This window comes from Petaurus breviceps, unplaced genomic scaffold (genome assembly GCF_028583685.1).
Source record: "Petaurus breviceps papuanus isolate PSGF00001 unplaced genomic scaffold, PetGlider_PUasm1.0 90895, whole genome shotgun sequence".
Classification (NCBI taxonomy): domain Eukaryota; kingdom Metazoa; phylum Chordata; class Mammalia; order Diprotodontia; family Petauridae; genus Petaurus; species Petaurus breviceps.
In genome coordinates this window covers 5313343-5331937 of record NW_027187372.1, presented here as the reverse complement: position 1 = coordinate 5331937, position 18595 = coordinate 5313343, and the positions used below count along the sequence as shown (strand labels likewise).

General features: G+C 37.7%; 1 protein-coding gene across 3 annotated transcripts in view; it reads left to right on the top strand.

Moving 5' to 3' along the window:
• TRMT1L (tRNA methyltransferase 1 like) overlaps positions 1 to 18595 on the top strand; it is a 60845-nt gene that overhangs the window by 22060 nt on the left and 20190 nt on the right. For all 3 annotated transcript variants that reach the window (XM_069074425.1, XM_069074424.1, XM_069074423.1), the window contains one exon: positions 894 to 1017. In XM_069074425.1, the coding sequence (XP_068930526.1) occupies positions 894 to 1017 (124 nt within the window). The remainder of the gene's footprint in view (positions 1 to 893; positions 1018 to 18595) is intronic.

Here is an 18595-nt window from a genome sequence, read left to right as displayed (position 1 = left end):
CACTCTGCTTACTTCCACCTTATAAAATCCCTCTCTTCCTTTAAGATAGGCTTCAAATATCACCTATAAAAAGCCTTTCCTGATCCTTCTAATTGCTAGTGCCCTCTTCTAGCTGAATTTAAATAACCTATATATATGGTATTTTTTCTGCCTGTAACCTTATAGAGATTCAAGTAGGTAGGCAGGCAACAAGCATTTATTAAAATTGTGTGTGAAATACCATACTAAGCACTGGGGATACAAATAAATATAAGCTAAAACATACAATCCCTGCTCTAAAGGAGCTTGTATTCTAACAAGGAAAGAAATACATAAAAGGGAGCTAACTGGAGGTGATGATGAAGATCCATGGAGGGGACAGTGGCAAAGGCCAAAAAGTCAGCAAGTGGGGAATGAAGCATGTCTGACTTGGACTAATCCACAAAATTGATGTCCCAAGAAAGAAATTCCCTGTTTCTCAAGAAGAAGCTGGCATAATTTAAAGAGAATATGCAGTTTGCCTTTATGGATAGTTTCCTCATTTGGCAATTCCCTATACCATTGAAATCAGTGATCCCTTTGTTATCCCTACATTGTGTATGTATTTGTACACATTACGTGCTGTCTTTCCCTACCTCAGCAGGGATTTAATAAATGCTTATTGATTGATACTTGCTTGTTGATCTTATCATTGACCTGCATTTAGTTTCTCTGAGCCTTACTTCTGTGGTCTGTAAAATGGAGGTTTTATAGTACTACTACCTCCCTCACTGGGAGGTAGTGAGGAAAGCATTTTGTAAAGTTTCGAGTGCTTTGTGGCATGTTAATGTACGGAGGTTGTCCTCCCAAAGTATGTGAAAGGCTTACACATTCAGCACCAGAGCTATGAGTCCCTGGAAATCTTTGTTTTTTAGCCTCTGCTGCTAAACCACCCTGTGAAGTGTTGAAAGAAGCAGACACTGACATACAAGTTCTTCCTAACTATTCTACACCTCAGAAAACAGATTCCTATTTTAATCCAAAAATGAAATTAAACAGGTAAGAAAATTTGAATTGAGGTATTGATAAATTTATTGATGTTTGAGATCATAATGTGTTTGGTTTTTTTTTTTAAAGCAATTGGGGTTAAGTAACTTGCTCAAGGTTACACGGCCAGGTGTTTCTGGGTGTGTGCTAAGTGTCTGAGCCCGGATCCGATCCCAGGTCATCCCAACTCTGGGTCCAGTGCTCTTACTCAGTGTGCTACCTGGCCGTCCCGATAATAATGTTTTTTTAAATTCTTTTTTATTTCATGGGAAAAAAGATTGTTGTCTTATGGCATAGGCAAGAAATAGGTGTGTGTGTTCAGTCATGTCCAACTCTTCATGATCTCATTTGGGGTTTTCATAGTAAAGATACTTGAATAGTTTGCTCTTTCCTTATTCATCTCATTTTACAGATGAAGCAAGTGTTATTTAATAGGATTAAGTGATTTTCCCAGGGTCACACAGCTAGGAAGTTCAAATCTGAGACCAGATTTGAACCCAAGGAAGAAGTCTTTTTGACTCCAGGCCCAGCATTTTATCCATTGCGTCATCTACCTGCCCTGCAAGAAATTGTGGCAAATCAAGTGTTCTGATAATAGATGGAAACCAACCATAATCATAATAATCAACCATAATAAATCATAAATGATTTGTTAATTTCCTAGCAATTAGGTCAAAATAATATATCTTGAATACTTAAAATTCATGCTCAAACTGTGCTTGACATATCTTAATCCTTTCATAATTCAGAAGGCAGTTGGATCTTGTAATTCTTTAAATGTATGGAAATTTAACCTGAATAAAGTACTATACTTGGGATTTAAAATTTTAGTTGCACAGATTAAACAACAGCTGGATTATGGGTGAAAAAGATCTGGAGGTTTCCATTCTTATTTTTTCCCACTTAATAGTATTTTATTTTTTCCAATTACATGTAAAGATAGTTTTCAGCATTCATTTTTATAAGATTTTGAGTTCCAAATTTTTGTCCCCCCTCTTTTTTCTCCCCATTCCCTAAGACAGTTAGAATCTCATATAGGTTATAGGTGTACAGTGATGATAAACATTTCCACATTAGTCATATTGTAAAAGAAGAATCAGAACAAAAGAGAAAAACCATGAGAAAGGGACAAAAAGACAGAGAAAATAGTATGCTTTGATCTATATTCAGACTCCATGGTTCTTTCTCTGGATGTGGATAGCATTTTCTATCATGAGTCTTTTGGAATTGTCTTAGATCATTGTATTGCTGAGAAGAGCTTAGTCTATCAAAGTTGGACATCGCACATGTTGCTGTTACTGGTTATAATGTTCTACTGGTTCTGCTCTTTTCACTCAGTATCATGTAAGTCTTTCCAGATTTTTCTGAAATCCACCCGTTCATCATTTGTTATAGCACAATAGTATTCCATTATATTGATATGCCGCAGCTTGTTCAGCCATTCCCCAGTAGATGGACATCCCCTCAATTCCCAATTCTTTGCCATCACAAAAAGAGCTGCTATAAATATTTACATACATATGAGTCCTTTTCCCTTTCTTATGATCTCTTTGGGATACAGACCTAGTAATGATATTGCTGGATCAAAGGTTATGGACAGTTTTGGTATGGACAGTTTTATAGCCCTTTGGGCATAATTCCAAATTGCTTTCCAGAATGGTTGGATCAGTTCACAACTCCACCAACAGTGCATTAATTTTCCATTTTCCCACATCATCTCCAACATTTATCATTTTCCTTTTGTCAATATTAGCCAATCTGATAGGTGTGAGGTAGTACCTCAGAGCTATTTTAATTTGCATTTCTTTAATCAATAGTGAGTTAGAGCATTTTTTCATATGACTAAATTGCTTAAATTTCTTCATTTGAAAACTGCTTGTTCTTATCCTTTGACCATTTATCAATTGAGGAATGACATGTAGTCTTATAAATCTGACTCAGTTCTCTACATATTTGAGAAATGGGGCCTTTATCAGAGACACTTGCTGTAAAAATTGTTTCCCAGCTTTCTGCTTTCCTTCTAATCTTGGTTGCATTGGTTTTGTTTGTGGAAAAACTTTTTTAATTTTATCCATTTTGCATTTCATACTGTTCTCAATCTCTTGTTTGGTCATAAATTCTTCCCTTCTGCATAGAATTGACAGGTAAACTATTCCTTGCTCTCCTTATTTGCTTGTGGTATCACCCTTTATGTCTAAATCATGTACCCATTTTGACCAAGCAGATATTGGTCTGTGCCTACATTCTACCATACCATTTTCCATGTTTCCTAGCAATTTTTTTCATATAGTGAATTCTTATCCCAGAAGCTGGAATCTTTGGATTTATCAAGTAGTAGATTACTATAGTCATTTACCACTGTGCCCTTTTTACCTAACCTCTTCCACTGATCCACCACTCTATTTCTTAGCCAGTACCAAATAGTTTTGATGACTGCCACTTTATAATATAGTTTTAGATCTGGTACAACTAGGCCACCTTCCTTTGCATTTTTTTTCATTAATTCCTTTGATATTCTTGACCTTTTGTTCTTCCAGATGATTTGTCATTTTTTCTAGCTCTATAAAATAATTTTTGATAATTTGATTGGTATGACACTGAATAAGTAAATTAGTTTAGATAGAATTGTCATTTTTATTATATTATCTTAATCTACCCATAATCAATTGATATTTTTCCACTTGTTTAGATCTGACTTTATTTGTGGGAAAAGTGTTTTGTAATTCTGTTCTTATAGTTCCTGAGTTTGTCTTAACAGATAGATTCCCAAATATTTTATATTATCTACAGTTATTTTTTTTTAAGCAATCAGGGTTAAGTAACTTGCTCAAGGTTACACGGCCAGTTATTTCTGGGTGTGGTGCTGAGTGTCTGAGCCCGGGATTCGATCTCCAGGTCATCCTGACACTGGAGCCGGTGCTCTTACTCGCTGTGCTACCTAGCCTCACGTCTACAGTTATTTTTAACTGGAATTTCTCGATATTTCTTTCTGTTGGACTTTGTTAGTAATATATAGAAGTGCTGATGACTTATGTGGGTTTATTTTATATCCTGCAACCTTGCTAAAGTTGTTAATTATTTCAAGTAGTTTTTCAGTTGATTCTCTTATCCCCATTACATATAATGCTCACTGATATTTTAGATAGATACTACTTACCATTTTAAGGAAAACTCCATTTATCCTGTGCTTTCTAGTGTATTTAATAGGAACGGGTGCTGTGTTTTGTCAAAAGCTTTTTCTGCATCTATGGAGATAATCATGATTTCTTTCAGTTTTGTTGTTAATATGGTCAATTATGTTGATAGTTTTCCTAATATTGAACCAGCCCTACATTTCTGGTATATACCCTTGGTCATGGTATTGTTGAGATGATAAATTGCTGTAATCTCTTTGCTAATAGTTAACTTAAATTTTTGTATCAATATTCATTAGGGGAATTGGACTACAATTTATTTTCTCTGGTTTGACTTCCTGGTTTAGGTATCAGCACCATATTTGTGTCATAAAAGGAATTTGATAACATTCCTTCTTCACGTGTATTTCCAAAGAGTTTACATAGTATTGGAATTGATTATTCTTCATATGTTTGGTAGAATTTACTTGTAAATCCATCTGGCCCTGGAGATTTTTTTCTTAGGGAGGTTACTCTTGGCTTGTTCAATTTCTTTTTCTAAAATGGGGTTATTTAAGTATTTTATTTTTTCTTTTAATCTGGGCAATTTATATTTTAATAAATATTGATCCATTTCACTTAAATTTTCAGATTTATTGGCATATGGTTGGACAAAATCACTCCTAATTACTGCTTTAATTTCCTTTTCATTGGTAGTGAATTCATCCTTTTCATTTTTGATACTGGTAATTTGATTTCCTTCTTTTTTTTTTTAAATCAAATTAACCAAAGCTTTATCTATTTTATTGCTTATTCATTTTTTTTTTTCATAAAACCAGCTTTTAGTTTTATTTATTAGTTCAATGCTTTTCTTACTTTCAGTTTTATTCATCTCTCCTATTTGGCATCTAATTGGGGACTTTTAATTTGTTCTTTTTCTAGTTTTTTATTAGCATGCCCAATTCATTGATCTGCTCTTTATCTATTTTATTCATGTAAACATTTAGAGATATAAAATTTCCCCTGAGAACCTCTTTGTCTGCATCTCATAAATTTTGGTATGTTGTCTCATTATTGTCATTCTCTTTGATGAAATTATTGATTGTTTGATTTGTTATTTGACCCACTCATTCTTTAAGATTAGATTAGTTCTATATTAATTTTTAATCTGTCATTCCATAGCCCTTTATTACATATCATTTTTATTGCATCATGATCTGAAAAAGATGCATTTAATATTTCTGACTTTCTGCATTTGATTGTAAGGTTTTTAATGCTGTAATACATGGTCAGATTTTATGTAGGTGCTATGTGCTTGTGAGAGAAAGGTATAGTCCTTTTTATCCCCATTCAGTTTTCTCTAGAGGTCTTATCATATCTATTTTTTCAAAATTCTGTTTATCTCCTTAATTTCTTTCTTGTTAATTTGTGGTTAGATTTATTTAGTTCTGAGAGGTGAAGGTTGAGGTCCCCCACTAGTATAGTAAATATAAGTTTAGTATTGATATGGCTTCATTGTCTGTGGTACCTTTTAGCGAGATGTAATTTCCTTCCTTATCTCTTTTAATTAGATCTGTTTTTGCTTTTGCTTTGTCTGAGATCAGGATTGCTACCCTTGCTTTTTTTTATTTTTACTTCATCTGAAGCATAATATAGTCTGCTTTCAGCCTTTTACCTTTACTCTATGTTTACCTTTACTCTCTGCTTCAAATGGTTTTCTTGTAAACAATATATTGTAGGATTCTAGTTTTCAATACATTCTACTGTCTGCTTCTGTCTTATGGGAGAGTTCATCCCATTCACATTCACAGATATGATTACTAGCTATGTATTTCCCCCTCTTTGTACTTTTCTCCCTCCTTTCACTGGGTCCCTCCTCACCATTATTTTGCTTCTGAGCAACACCCCCCTTAATCTGCCTTCCTTCTATTAGTCCTCCCACCCTATTCTTTCTCTTTTGCTCTCCTACTTCTGTCCTCCCTCTTATCAGCCCCTGCCCCTCCCTTTTCTTTCCCTTCACCCCTCCTGCTTCCCTATAGGGTAAGATAAATTTCTTTACCCAACTGAGTGTATATGTTATTCCTTCTTTGAGCCAAATCCAATGAGAGTAAGGTTCAAACAATGTTCACCCTCTCCCTTCTTTACCTCTACTATAATAGGTCTTTTGTAGATCTTTATGTGATGTAATTTACCCTATTTTGTCTCCCCCTTTCCTCTTCTATTAGTTCAATCCTTTTTTTCATCCCTTCATTTTTTTTTTTATATCATCACATCAAAGTCAGCTTATACCACACCCTCTAGAGGTCTATGTATACTCCTTTTTACTACCATTATAGAGATACAGTTCTCAAGAGTTACAAGTATCATCTTCCTGTGTAGGGAAAACAGCTTAAATTTTATCAAATAACATGTTATTTTTTCCCTATTTACCTTTTTATGCTTCTCTTGAGTCTTGTATTTAAAGATCCAATTTTCTATTCAGCCCTGGTCTTTTCATCAGGAAAGTTTGAAAGTCCCCTATTTCATTGAATGTCCATCTTTTCTCTTAAAAGATTATGCTCAGGGGCAGCTAGGTGGTGCAGTGAAGAGAGCATCGGCCCTGGAGGCAGGAGGACCTGGGTTCAAATCTGGCCTCAGACACTTGACACACTTACTAGCCATGTGACTTTGAGCAAGTCACTTAACCCCAATTGCCCTCCAAAAAGCAAAAAAAAAAAAAAGATTATGCTCAGTTTTACTGGGTAGTTGATTCTTGGTTGTAATCCATATTCCCATGTCTTCTGGAATATTATATTCCAAGCACTCTGATTCTTTAATTTAGAAGCTGCTTAGTCCTGTGTGATCCTGACTATGGCTCCTTGATATATGACTTGTTTCTTTCTGTCTGCTTGCAGTATTTTCTCCTTGATCTGATAATTCTGGAATTTGGCTACATTATTTCTTGAAGTTTTCATTTTGGGATCTCTTTCAGGAGGTGATTGGTGGATTCTTTCATTGACTGTTTTAACTTCTGGTCTTAAGATATCAGTGCAGTTTTCCTTGATAATTTTTTGAAAGATGCCAAGAAGCTCTTTTTTGATCATGGTTTTCAGGTAGTCCAATAATTCTTAGATTATCTCTTCTAGATGTATTTTCTATGTCAGTTCTTTTTCCAAAGAGGAAATTTTCTATTTTTTTCTTTCTAATTTTTTCATTGTTTTGATTTTGTTTGACTGATTCTTGATGTCTCATTAGCTTCCACTTACCCAATTCTAATTTTTAAGGAGTTATTTTCTTCAGTGAGCTTTTATGATTCCTTTTCCATTTTGCCTGTTCTACTTCTTAAGGAGTTGTTTTCTTCAGTGAAGGTTTTTTCCATTTGACCAGTTCTTTTTAAGGAATTGTTTTCTTCATTTAGTTTTTGTCCTTCCTTTTCCAAGCTGTTGACCCTCTTGCATAACTTTTGTTTCTTTTCCCAGTTTTTCTTCTGCAACTCTCTTATTTGATTTTTGAAATCCTTTTTTAGCTTTTCCAAGAAGTCTTTTGGACATGAGACCAATTCATATTCCTCTTTGAGATTTCACATGTAGGCATTTTTTTTAAACTTTAATTTATTAATTTGTTTGTTTCCTTTTAGTTTACAGGATTCAATTCTACAATTCCTTGAATTTCACATTTTGTCCCCCTCCCTCCCCTTCCCCCCATGGCGGCTTATAGTCAAGTATAGGATCTGTAAATACTTTCACATTATACAATGGTCAGGTTATAAGGATGGATTGTACCAGCTGGAATGAAAAATGGTAAAGAGGACATAAAATCAAATAAGAGAATGAAAAAGATCAGGTATTTTGCTTCCACCTGGATATAAATTTAGTTCTTTCTAGTTCTTTCTCTGGATGCACGTTTTTCTCTCCATCATGCGTCTTTTGGGATTGACTTATATCCCTGTATTGTTGAGAAGAGTCCAGTCTATCAAAGTTGGTCATCACACATACGTTGTGTCTGTAATTGTGTACAAATTCCTCCTGGTTCTACTCTTCTCACTCAGCATCAGTTCTTTTAAGCCTCTCCAGGTAAATATGAAGACCGCCTGCTCCCCATTTCTTATGGTGCAATAGTATTCCATAACATGCATATACCACAACTTGTTCAGCCATTCCCCAATTGATGGGCACCCCCTTAATTTCCAATTCTTTGCCACAACAAAAAGAACTGCTATAAACATTTTTGTACATATGGGTCTTTCTCCCATTTCTATAATCTCTTTGGGATATAACCCTAGGAGTGGTATTGCTGGATCAAAGGGTATGAAAGTATTTATAGCCCTTTGGGCATAGTTCCAGATTGCTCTCCAGAAAGGCTGGATCAGTTCACAACTCCACCAACAATGCATTAGTGTTCCAGTTTGCCCACATCCTCTCCAGCATTTGTCATTTTCCTGTTTTGTCATCTTAGCCAATCTGACTGGTGAGATGTGGTACCTCAGAGTTGTTTTGATTTGCATTTCTCTAATCAATAGTGAATTAGAGCATTTCTTCATGTACTTATAGATAGCTTTAATTTCTTTCTCTGAAAACTGCCTGTTCATATCCTTTGACCATTTATCAATTGGGGAATGACTTGTATTCTTATACATTTGACTCAGTTCTCTGTATATTTTAGAGATGAGTCCTTTGTCAGAGACATAGGTTGTAAAGATTCTTTCCCAATTTCCCACCTCCCTCTTAATCTTGGTTACATTGGCTTTATTTGTACAGAAACTTTTCAATTTCATGTAGTCAAAATTATCCATTTCACATTTTATAATGTTCTCTAATTCCTGTTTCGTCATAAAGTCATTCCCTCTCCACAAGTCTGATAGGTAAACTATTCCTTGTTTTAGCAGACTGCTTACAGTATCAACCTTTATACCTAGATCATGAACCCATTTAGACTTGATTTTGGTATATGGTGTTAGATAATGGTCTATGTCCAGTTTCTGCCATACAGTTTTCCCAGCAGTTTTTGTCAAACAGTGAGTTCTTATCCCAAAAACCAGGGTCTGGGGGTTTATCAAACAATACATTACTGTAGTCGTTAACTTCTGAATCTTGTGTGCCTAATCTATTCCATTGATCCACTTCTCTATTTCTAAGCCAGTACCAGGTAGTTTTGATGACTGCTGCTTTATAGTACAGATTGAAATCTGGTAAAGCTAGTCCACCTTCCCTAGCATTTTTTTTTCAATAATTCCCTTGATATTCTGGACCGTTTATTCTTCCAGATGAATTTTGTTACTATTTTTTCTAACTCTATAAAGTAGTTTTTTGGTAAATTAATTGGTATGGCACTAAATATATAACTTAATTTAGGTAAAATTGTCATTTTTATTATATTAGCTTGACCCAGCCATGAGCAATTGCTATTTTTCCAATTAGTTAGATCTGACTTTATTTGTGTGAAAAGTGTTTTGTAGTTATGATCATACAGCTCCTGGGTTTGTTTTGGCAGGTAGATTCCCAAATATTTTATAATGTCTACAGTAACTTTAAATGGGATTTCTCTTTCTACTTCTTGCTGTTGAATTTCATTGGAAATATATAGGAATGCCGAGGATTTATGTGGGTTTATTTTATATCCTGCAACTTTGTCAAATTTATTTATTGTCTCAAGCAGTTTTTTACTTGATTCTCTAGGATTCTCTAAGTATATCATCATATCATCTGCGAAGAGTGATAGCTTGGTCTCTTCTTTGCCTAACTTGATTCCTTTGATTTCTTTTTCTTCTCTAATTGCTACTGCTAACATTTCTAGTACCAGATTGAATAAGAGGGGTGATAGTGGACACCCTTGTTTCACCCCTGATCTTATGGGAAATGCTTCCAGCTTCTCCCCATTACATATAATACTTGCTGATGGCTTTAAATATATGCTACCTATTATTTTAAGGAAGGCTCCATTTATTCCTATACTTTCTAATGTTTTTAATAGGAATGGATGTTGTATTTTGTCAAAAGCCTTTTCTGCATCTATTGAGATGATCATGTGGTTTCTGCTAGTTTTATTGTTGATATGGTCAATTATACTGATGGTTTTCCTAATATTAAACCATCCTTGCATTCCTGGAATAAATCCTACCTGATCAAAGTGTATTATTCTTGAGATAAGTTGCTGTAGTCTTTTGGCTAGTATTTTATTTAGAATTTTTGCATCTATATTCATGAGGGAGATTGGTCTATAATTTTCTTTCTCTGTTTTATCTCTTCCTATTTAGGTATCAGTACCATATTTGTGTCATAAAAAGAATTTGGTAGGACTCCTTCACTAATTTTCCCAAATAATTTGTAGAGTATTGGAATCAATTGTTCTTTAAATGTTTGATAGAATTCACTAGTGAATCCATCTGGCTCTGGAGATTTTTTCCTAGGGAGGTGACTGATGGCTTGTTCAATTTCTTTTTCTGAGATGGGATTATTTAAGTAATTTACTTCCTCTTCAGTTAATCTGGGCAACTTGTATGTTTCTAAATACTCATCCATTTCCCTAAGATTGTCAAATTTATGTGCATACAATTGGGAAAAATAATTCCTAATTATTGTTTTGATTTCCTCTTCATTGGAGGTAGATTCACCCTTTTCATTTTTGATACTCATAATTTGGTTTTCTTCTTTCTTTTTTTTTTATCATATTGACTAAGGGTCTATCAATTTTGTTGGTTTTTTCATAAAACCAGCTCTTGGTTTTATTTATTAGTTCAATATTTTTCTTAATTTCGATTTTATTAATCTCTCCTTTAGTCTTCAATATTTCTAGTTTAGTATTTAATTGGGGATTTTGAATTTGTTCTTTTTCTAGGTTTTTTAATTGCATGCCCAATTCGTTGAGCTCCCTTTTCTCTAATTTAATCACATATGCACTCAGGGATATAAAACTTCCCCTAAGAACTGCCTTTAATGCATCCCACAGATTTTGGTATGTTGTCTCATTATTATCATTCTCTTGAATGAAATTACTGATTGTTTCTATAATTTCTTGTTTGACCCACTCATTCTTTAGGATTAAATTGTTTAATTTCCAGTTAGTTTTTAGTCTGTCTTTCCCTGGCCCTTTATTGCATATAATTTTTATTGCATCATGATCTGAGAACGATGCGTTTAATATTTCTGCCTTACTGCATAGAATTGTGAGGTTTTTATGCCCTAGAACATGGTCAATTTTTGAGTATGTTCCATGAACCGCTGAGAAGAAAGTATATTCCTTTTTATCCCCATTCAGTTTTCTCCAGAGATCTATCATACCTATCCTCTCTAAAATCCTGTTCACCTCCTTAACTTCTTTCTTGTTTATTTTGAGGTTGGATTTATCAAGTTCAGATAGGGGGAGATTAAGGTCTCCCACTAGTATAGTTTTGCTATCTGTTTCTTCCTCTAATTCCTTTAGCTACACCTCTAGGAATTTGGAAGCTACACCACTTGGTGCATATATGTTAAGTAGTGATATTGCTTCATTCTCGATGGTGCCTTTTAACAGGATATAGTTTCCTTCCTTATCGCTTTTAATTAGGTCAATTTTTGCATTTGCTTTATCTGAGATAAGGATTGCTACCCCTGCTTTTTTACTTTAGCTGAGGCATGATATATTTTACTCCAACCTTTTACCTTTACTTTGTGTGTATCCCTCTGTTTCAGATGTGTTTCTTGTAAACAGCATATTGTAGGATTATGATTTCTAATCCATTCTGCTATCCGTCTCCGTTTTATAGGAGAGTTCATTCCATTCACATTTACAGTTCTGATTGTTATCTGTTTCTTTCCCCTTATCCTATTCCTGCCCCTGTTAATGTTAATATTTTTCCTCCCTTCTCCCTTCCCCCCCTTAATAGTTTTCCTTTTGACCACCGCCTCCCTCAGTGTTCCCTTTTACTCCCCTTTTCCCCTTACTACTTCCCTCTCTACAAACCACTCCCACCCCCCTTTTGTAACCCTTTCCCCCTCCTACTACCTGTAGGATATTGTTATACTTAATGAGGTATGCTATTTTTTCTTCGCATCAAGAATGACAGGAACAGATCTCATGCGAAGCTCCTCTCCCTCCCCTCTTTCCCTCTAAAATGATGTGTGTTCTCCTTGTTTACCTTTCTAAGTCACTGTTGCTTCTCGTAATTGGAGGTTGAATTTTCCATTGAGTTCTGGCTTTTTTATCAAGAAGGTCTGGAACTCTGTTAGATCATTGAATGACCATCTCTTTGCCTGGAAGAATATGCTCAGTCTCGCTGGGTATGTGATCCTTGGTTGTAATCCAAGCTGTTTTGCCTTCCTGAAAATTGTATTCCACTGCCTCCGATCTTTCAGTGTGGAGGCTGACAAATCCTGTGCAATCCTCACTGTGGACCCTCGATATCTGAATTGTTTGTTTCTGGCCGCTTGAAGTATTTTCTCTTTTATCTGGTAGTTCTGGAGTTTGGCCACAACATTTCGAGGATTTTTCAGTTTGGGATCTCTTACAGCAGGTGTCCGGTGGATTCTGTCGATTTCTATTTTCCCCTCAGGTTCAAGTATTTCAGGGCAGTTTTCCTTAACGAGCTTTTGGAGAATGTTGTCCAGGCTCATTTTTTCATCATAATTTTCTGGTAGGCCTATGATTCTCAGATTATCTCTCCTGGATCTGTTTTCCAGGTCAGTTATTTTTTCTTTGAGGTATTTTACCTCTTTTTCTAATTTTTCATTTTTGTTGTTTTGCTTGGCTACTTCTTGGTTCCTCATAGAGTTATTTGTTTCCATTTGTTTAATTCTGGTTCTTAGCAAATCATTTTCCTTGGTTAATTTTTGAAGCTCCTTTTCCATATCATACACTTTTCTTTTTAGAGAGGTTTTCCTCATTATAATGCTTTTCGAATTCTGCTATTTTTGTTTTGAGAGAATTATTCATTTTCTCTTTTATCTCTCTCATTTTGCTTTCAAAGTTCCTTTTGATCTCATCTAGGAGAGCCTTCTGTGCTTGGGATCCATTCCCTGTTGAAGTTTCAGCTGTGGGTGTGGAGTCCACATTGTCTCCCTCTGAGGTTGGTTCCTCCCTCTGAGGATAGTAGGACTCTAGGGTCTTTGTCTTTGTAGTCTGCTTTCTACCCATTTTGAGGCAGGGTCCTAACCACGCCCTTCCTCTAGGATCCCAAGCCTTTACTGTAGAGGGTTTTGCCCTGGACAATAGTTACTATATTTTCAGGGTCAGAGTGGGGGTTTGGAGCAGGTGGGGTTCACTCTGTCATCCTCCTCTTTAGAGGTCCTGAAAGGGGCTTTTTTTAAAAAAAAGATTTCTGTGCTATGATGTGGTAGCCCCAGGAGTGTTTGCTGTCCAGTATAGGGGCCCCTGTCTTTGCTTCTTACCTTGCTCTTTACAGTCCCAGCCCTTTGGTGATAGGCCTGGTAGTGGACCTTGTGGTTGGTGGGAAGACTTGCCCTCGGAGTTGATCAGGCCCCTTCCCGGCCCGCGTCTGCCACCGTGCCTACCCGGCCTGCGACCACCATGCCGCTGCCGCCACGCCTTCCCGCTCAGGCCGCCACACCACCGCCGCGCCTACCCAGCCTGCCCACATGTAGGCATTTTGATATTGATGTCCTCATCTCAGTTTTTGTTTTGATCTTCCCTGTCACTATAGTAGTTTCACATGTGGTCAGGACCCTTTTCTGGTTTTTGCTCGTTTTTTAGTATATTTCATTAATTTTAAAGTTGAGCCCTCCTCTTGGGGCACAGCAGGCACTATCCCAAGCATCCTGTGCTGAGGTCACTGGTCACTGGCTTTCTGCACTGGGAGCCGCCCAGGGCTTGCGTCTTACCAATTACCCTGGGATGGGTGAGCCTAGTCCCAGCTATTGTGTGGGGTGTGGAGGGGGTAGGTTGGGGAGGGGCAGAGGGTGTTTGGGACTGGCAGTTTGCCTCCTGCACTGTGGCTGGAGGCCTCATAAAACTGTCCTGGTAAGCCAGGTCCAAGGGCCCTTGGTTGTTGATCTTTGTTGTGGCTAAGAGCTTCTCACTGACTTTTGCCATCTGTGACACCATCTGTGCTAGCTGTGCGCCTCCTTTACCCAAATCAGACAGACCTTTCCTGAAGTCCTAAGTTATCTTAAAAGCTGGAAAATTGTTTCCATCTGTCTTTTTGTGGGTTCTGTCACTCCCACTTAATTTAACATTGTTTCTAAGGGAAACTTGGGAGAGTTCAAGCAACTTCCTGGCTTTTCTCGGCCATCTTGGTTCTCCTCCCTCTTCATTCTTTGTAAGTTTAAAAGAAGTCAATGATTGTATTGTAGCAACCACAAAATTCAGGGAGTGTAATCTTAGAGTACAGTAATAGAAATATGCTATCTAGATTGACCCTCTGTTTTCTGTGTTAATTACACAATTACTGAAGTACACATGTATTCAAAAAATGAACTCCATGAATACATGGCAGCTATTTGTATTATATAATATCTAAGAGAAGTGTCTATATTATGCTGGACCTTCAGGATACAAAACAAGTCAAACAGTCTCTGCACTCAAGGAGCTTACTTTCAATAGGGGGTAACAAGAACAGATGTAAACAGATTAAATATATTCACAAATACATATGAAATTAATTTGAGGGGAAGGTTTAACAGCTGAAGAGTTCAAGAAAGACCTCATGTTTCTTAGGAGGCAGTGTTTGGTCTGATCTTTGAACGATACGACGACTCTTAAGAGGCAGGGGTGAGGAGGGGCAGTATTCCAGGCAAGGGACAGCCTGATAAACAGAGACAGGAGATGTGGTGCCACATGTGAAGACATCGTTGTGGCTACTATATAGTACATGAAGGAGAATAATGCACAATAAGACTCCAAAGGTAAGTTAGAGTTAAGTTATAAAGGTCTTCTAATGCCAAACAGTATTTAGACTTCACCTCAAAATTATTTCATTTGTACTTTGTGGGGGGTTTTTTTGCTTTTTTTTTTTTTTTTTGGAGTGGTAGGGCAGTTGGGATTAACTGACTTGCCCAAGGTCAAACAGCCAGTGTGTTAAGTGTCTGAGACCGGATTTGAACTCAGGTCCTTCTGACTCCAGGGCCTGTGCTCTATTCACTGCACCACCTAGCTGCCCCTTATGTGTATTTTTAATATACTTAATCCTAGAGGTAATAGGAACTGCTAGAACTTAGTGAGCAAGTAAGTGGCCCAGTTATAGAGCAGTGCTTTACTGTGTTTCCCCGATAATAAGATACTGTCTTATTTTTTTTTTTTTTGACAGAAAAACACCAGAGGGCTTATTTTCAGGGGAGGGCTTATTTTAATGAACATTGACAGCAATTTTAATAAACAGGTAAATGTGAACAAAAAAATGTACCTTTATTCAATAATGATCATGTCATCTTCTTCAACAACATCATCATAAGTGTCCATACCGTGAATTCCGTCCTGGATGTCTTGCACCTCCATTTCCTTCAGAAGAAGTGGACCCGGTCTGTCATGTCCAGCAATATAGCTCTCTTTAAATGAATATGTCTTGTCCAGGTAACCTGCTCGTAGTGCCTTGGTGACACAGCTGTCAGTAATTTTATCCCATGACTTCTTCACCCAAGTCACGACTTCTTGCAGACAGGGCTTCACAAAGTTTCCACGCTGATTTCTTTCCATTCTATTTTCAATGTAGTCATTGACTTCCATGCGCAAATGGTCCTTGAATGGCTTCTTTATTGCAATATCAAGGGTCTGGAGATAGGCAGTCATTCCTGCAGGAATCATTACTTGATCTATTCTTCTCTCTGCAAGGAAGTTCTTCGTTTCTTTAGCGCGGTAAGTGCTGGCTGAATCCCAGACTATCAGACCTCTTTGGTTACCTCACATAACAAGTGGCAGCATTAAATCAACCCACTTTCTTATAACAGCTTGTGTACACCAGGCTTTTTCAGTTTCAAGAACGTAAATGCCAGATACACGGTCAATCTTATCTTTCTTACCCTTACTGATGATTAGAGGTGTGGCTTTCTTTCCATCCAAATGAATTGCCAAAACACAGGTGACCCGTGCACTTTCATACTGGTAGCCAGTGGTGGGAATGTAGATTGATGTTGCACCCCTGTGATGAATTGTTGTTTGAGATCCTTGTCCCATAAACACTGCAGTTTCATCCATAGAAATCATATTGCAGGTTTGGTACTTGGAAATGTCGATCCTATCAATAAAGGACTTGAATGCAAGTGCACGTTTAATAACTTCAGCATCTTCCAGCTTCAACAGTGTTGTTGATCTTCTTAGGGACAGTTCATACCATTGAAGGAAACCGTCCAACCAGTGTTGTGATGCTTTGAATCCTTCTGAGACCATTTCAAACTCTGGTGCCATTGAAAGGGCAAATGCTTGAATATCAGCCCTGCGCACAACCAAGGCCTTTGCTCTCCTGTCAGCAATCCATTCACCAATGAGGATCTCCAAGTCAGGATATAAGGGCTGCCGACCTGATCCAGACCTGTGCTTTTTCCCTTTTCCCTCATCCACCTGTTGATTGAGGTTATTATAATCTGCTCTCCATTTTCTGACCATTCGAAGATCCAAAAGTTTTTCTTTACAGAAAACTGCAAGATTCTTGCCATGTGACTCCTCTACAATTGCTTTCTTATACTCAACAGTATAGCTCTTCCTTTTTGTACTCATGTCTGGGGGTCAAAACAGACAGAATAATAAAATTATGACCATTAGTCCTTCTTTTCACTCCATCATGCCCCCTGAGTTCTTCTTTTTTCCTCCATCATGCCCTTTTTATCCTCCATCATGCCCCCTCACTCCCGCTTACATACCGGGTTTTTATGTTGTCCTGCCTCAGCTCTCCTCCGCGGCACTGCTCTCAATGGCGCCAGCAAGCAAATCACTGGGGAAGAACAGGATGACGCGCTCACTGCTGCAGCTCTGATTGGATGCAGTTTGGAGTGTGGCATGCGTTTCACCCGGGGGGGGGGACGGTGCATAAAGAGGGTACCGTAATGTACCGTGTAGCGCAGGGGATCACCTTCCCTACAGTAGCAATCTCAATAGGGCTTATTTTCGGGGGAGGGCTTATTTTAGAGGAATCTTACACAGTAAGGGGAGGGCTTATTTTCGGGATAGGTCTTATTATCGGGGAAACACGGTAGAAGTATCACTTGGGCAGCTGTATGGAATGTGGATTAGAAAAGGGAAGAACTTGAATGAAGAACCCAGTTCAATGGCTTGTGTAATGTGGCAGTAATTACGATGAGAGCTGATGAAGACCATGTTAGGGGAGAGAAGGGCATAGGTCCAAGAGATAAAGAGTTTACAAAATATGGAGATTGAATTGAAATGTGAGGTAAAGGGAAATTAAGGAATCAAAGATGACTGAGATCAGAAATCTGGGTTACTGAAAGGATGTCTGTTCCTTTGACAAAATAAGGACATTACAAAGAAGGTGAGTTTGGGAGGAAGAACAATGGACATGTTTAATATGCCTACCATTAATTTATTCAGAATCTCTAATAGACAACTGGTGTTATGTGAATATCAGTAAAGAATCCAGGAGTGGTCATGGGATCATGTGTATAGAGATGATAATTAAACCCAGGGGAGGCCACCCAGAAAAAGTAGAGCAGTGATCTCCAAAAGTGGGAGCTCTAACCTGCCCCCAGGGGGGTCATGTGAGCCATTAATGTTAGGATGGGAAGATGAGTTTACATTTCACTCTCCCTGATGAAGATAGTCATGGGGCTTATCTCCATGATTACCTCCAACACAACCACACCTGCCCTTATCCTCCACCACCCTCCTGCTCCATTGTTCCAGCTCCTCATTTCATGTATCCCTTCTCAGTAGTTACAATCCCAGTGCTGTCCAGGTGTGTAAGATACACAAGTGCGTTTGGGGAAATTCTGCTCTCCTAGCTTCCCACCCCTGCTCTTTTGTGACTCTGCTAAGCGCTCCTCAGAAAATGGGTTCTGTGCTCCAAGCAGTGACCAGTAAACAAGAGCCCCATCTCCCTCTCTTTTTGTTTGGATGGGGACAGTGCTTCACAGAGCAGACATGGCTAGGTTGTGATTTTCATCATGTCTTACTATGTTAACTTCCCCTCCAAAATCACACTCCTCTACACTTCCTTTTTAGCATCAGGGGTCCCACTATCCTTCCAGTTGCCCAAGTTTCACAACTTTAGGATCATCTTTGATCCCTTGTTCAGTTCAGTCAGTACACAGTTGTCTCCAATTCTTCATGGGGTTTTCTTGGCAGATACTAGAGTGGTTTGCCATTTTTTTCCTCCAGCTTGTTTTACAGATGAGAAAATGAGGCAAATAACGCTAAGTGACTTGCCCAGGATCACACAGCCAGGAGTGTCCAAGGTCAGATTTGAACTCAGGAAGATGAGTCTTCCTGACACCAGGCCTGTTACCCTATCCATTGTACCACCTCGCTGCCCTCTTTGACTCCTGTTGTTCCCTAACCACACATTCAATCATCTGTCAAAACTTGCTGTTTACCTTTACACCATTTTGCATCTGTCCTTTCCT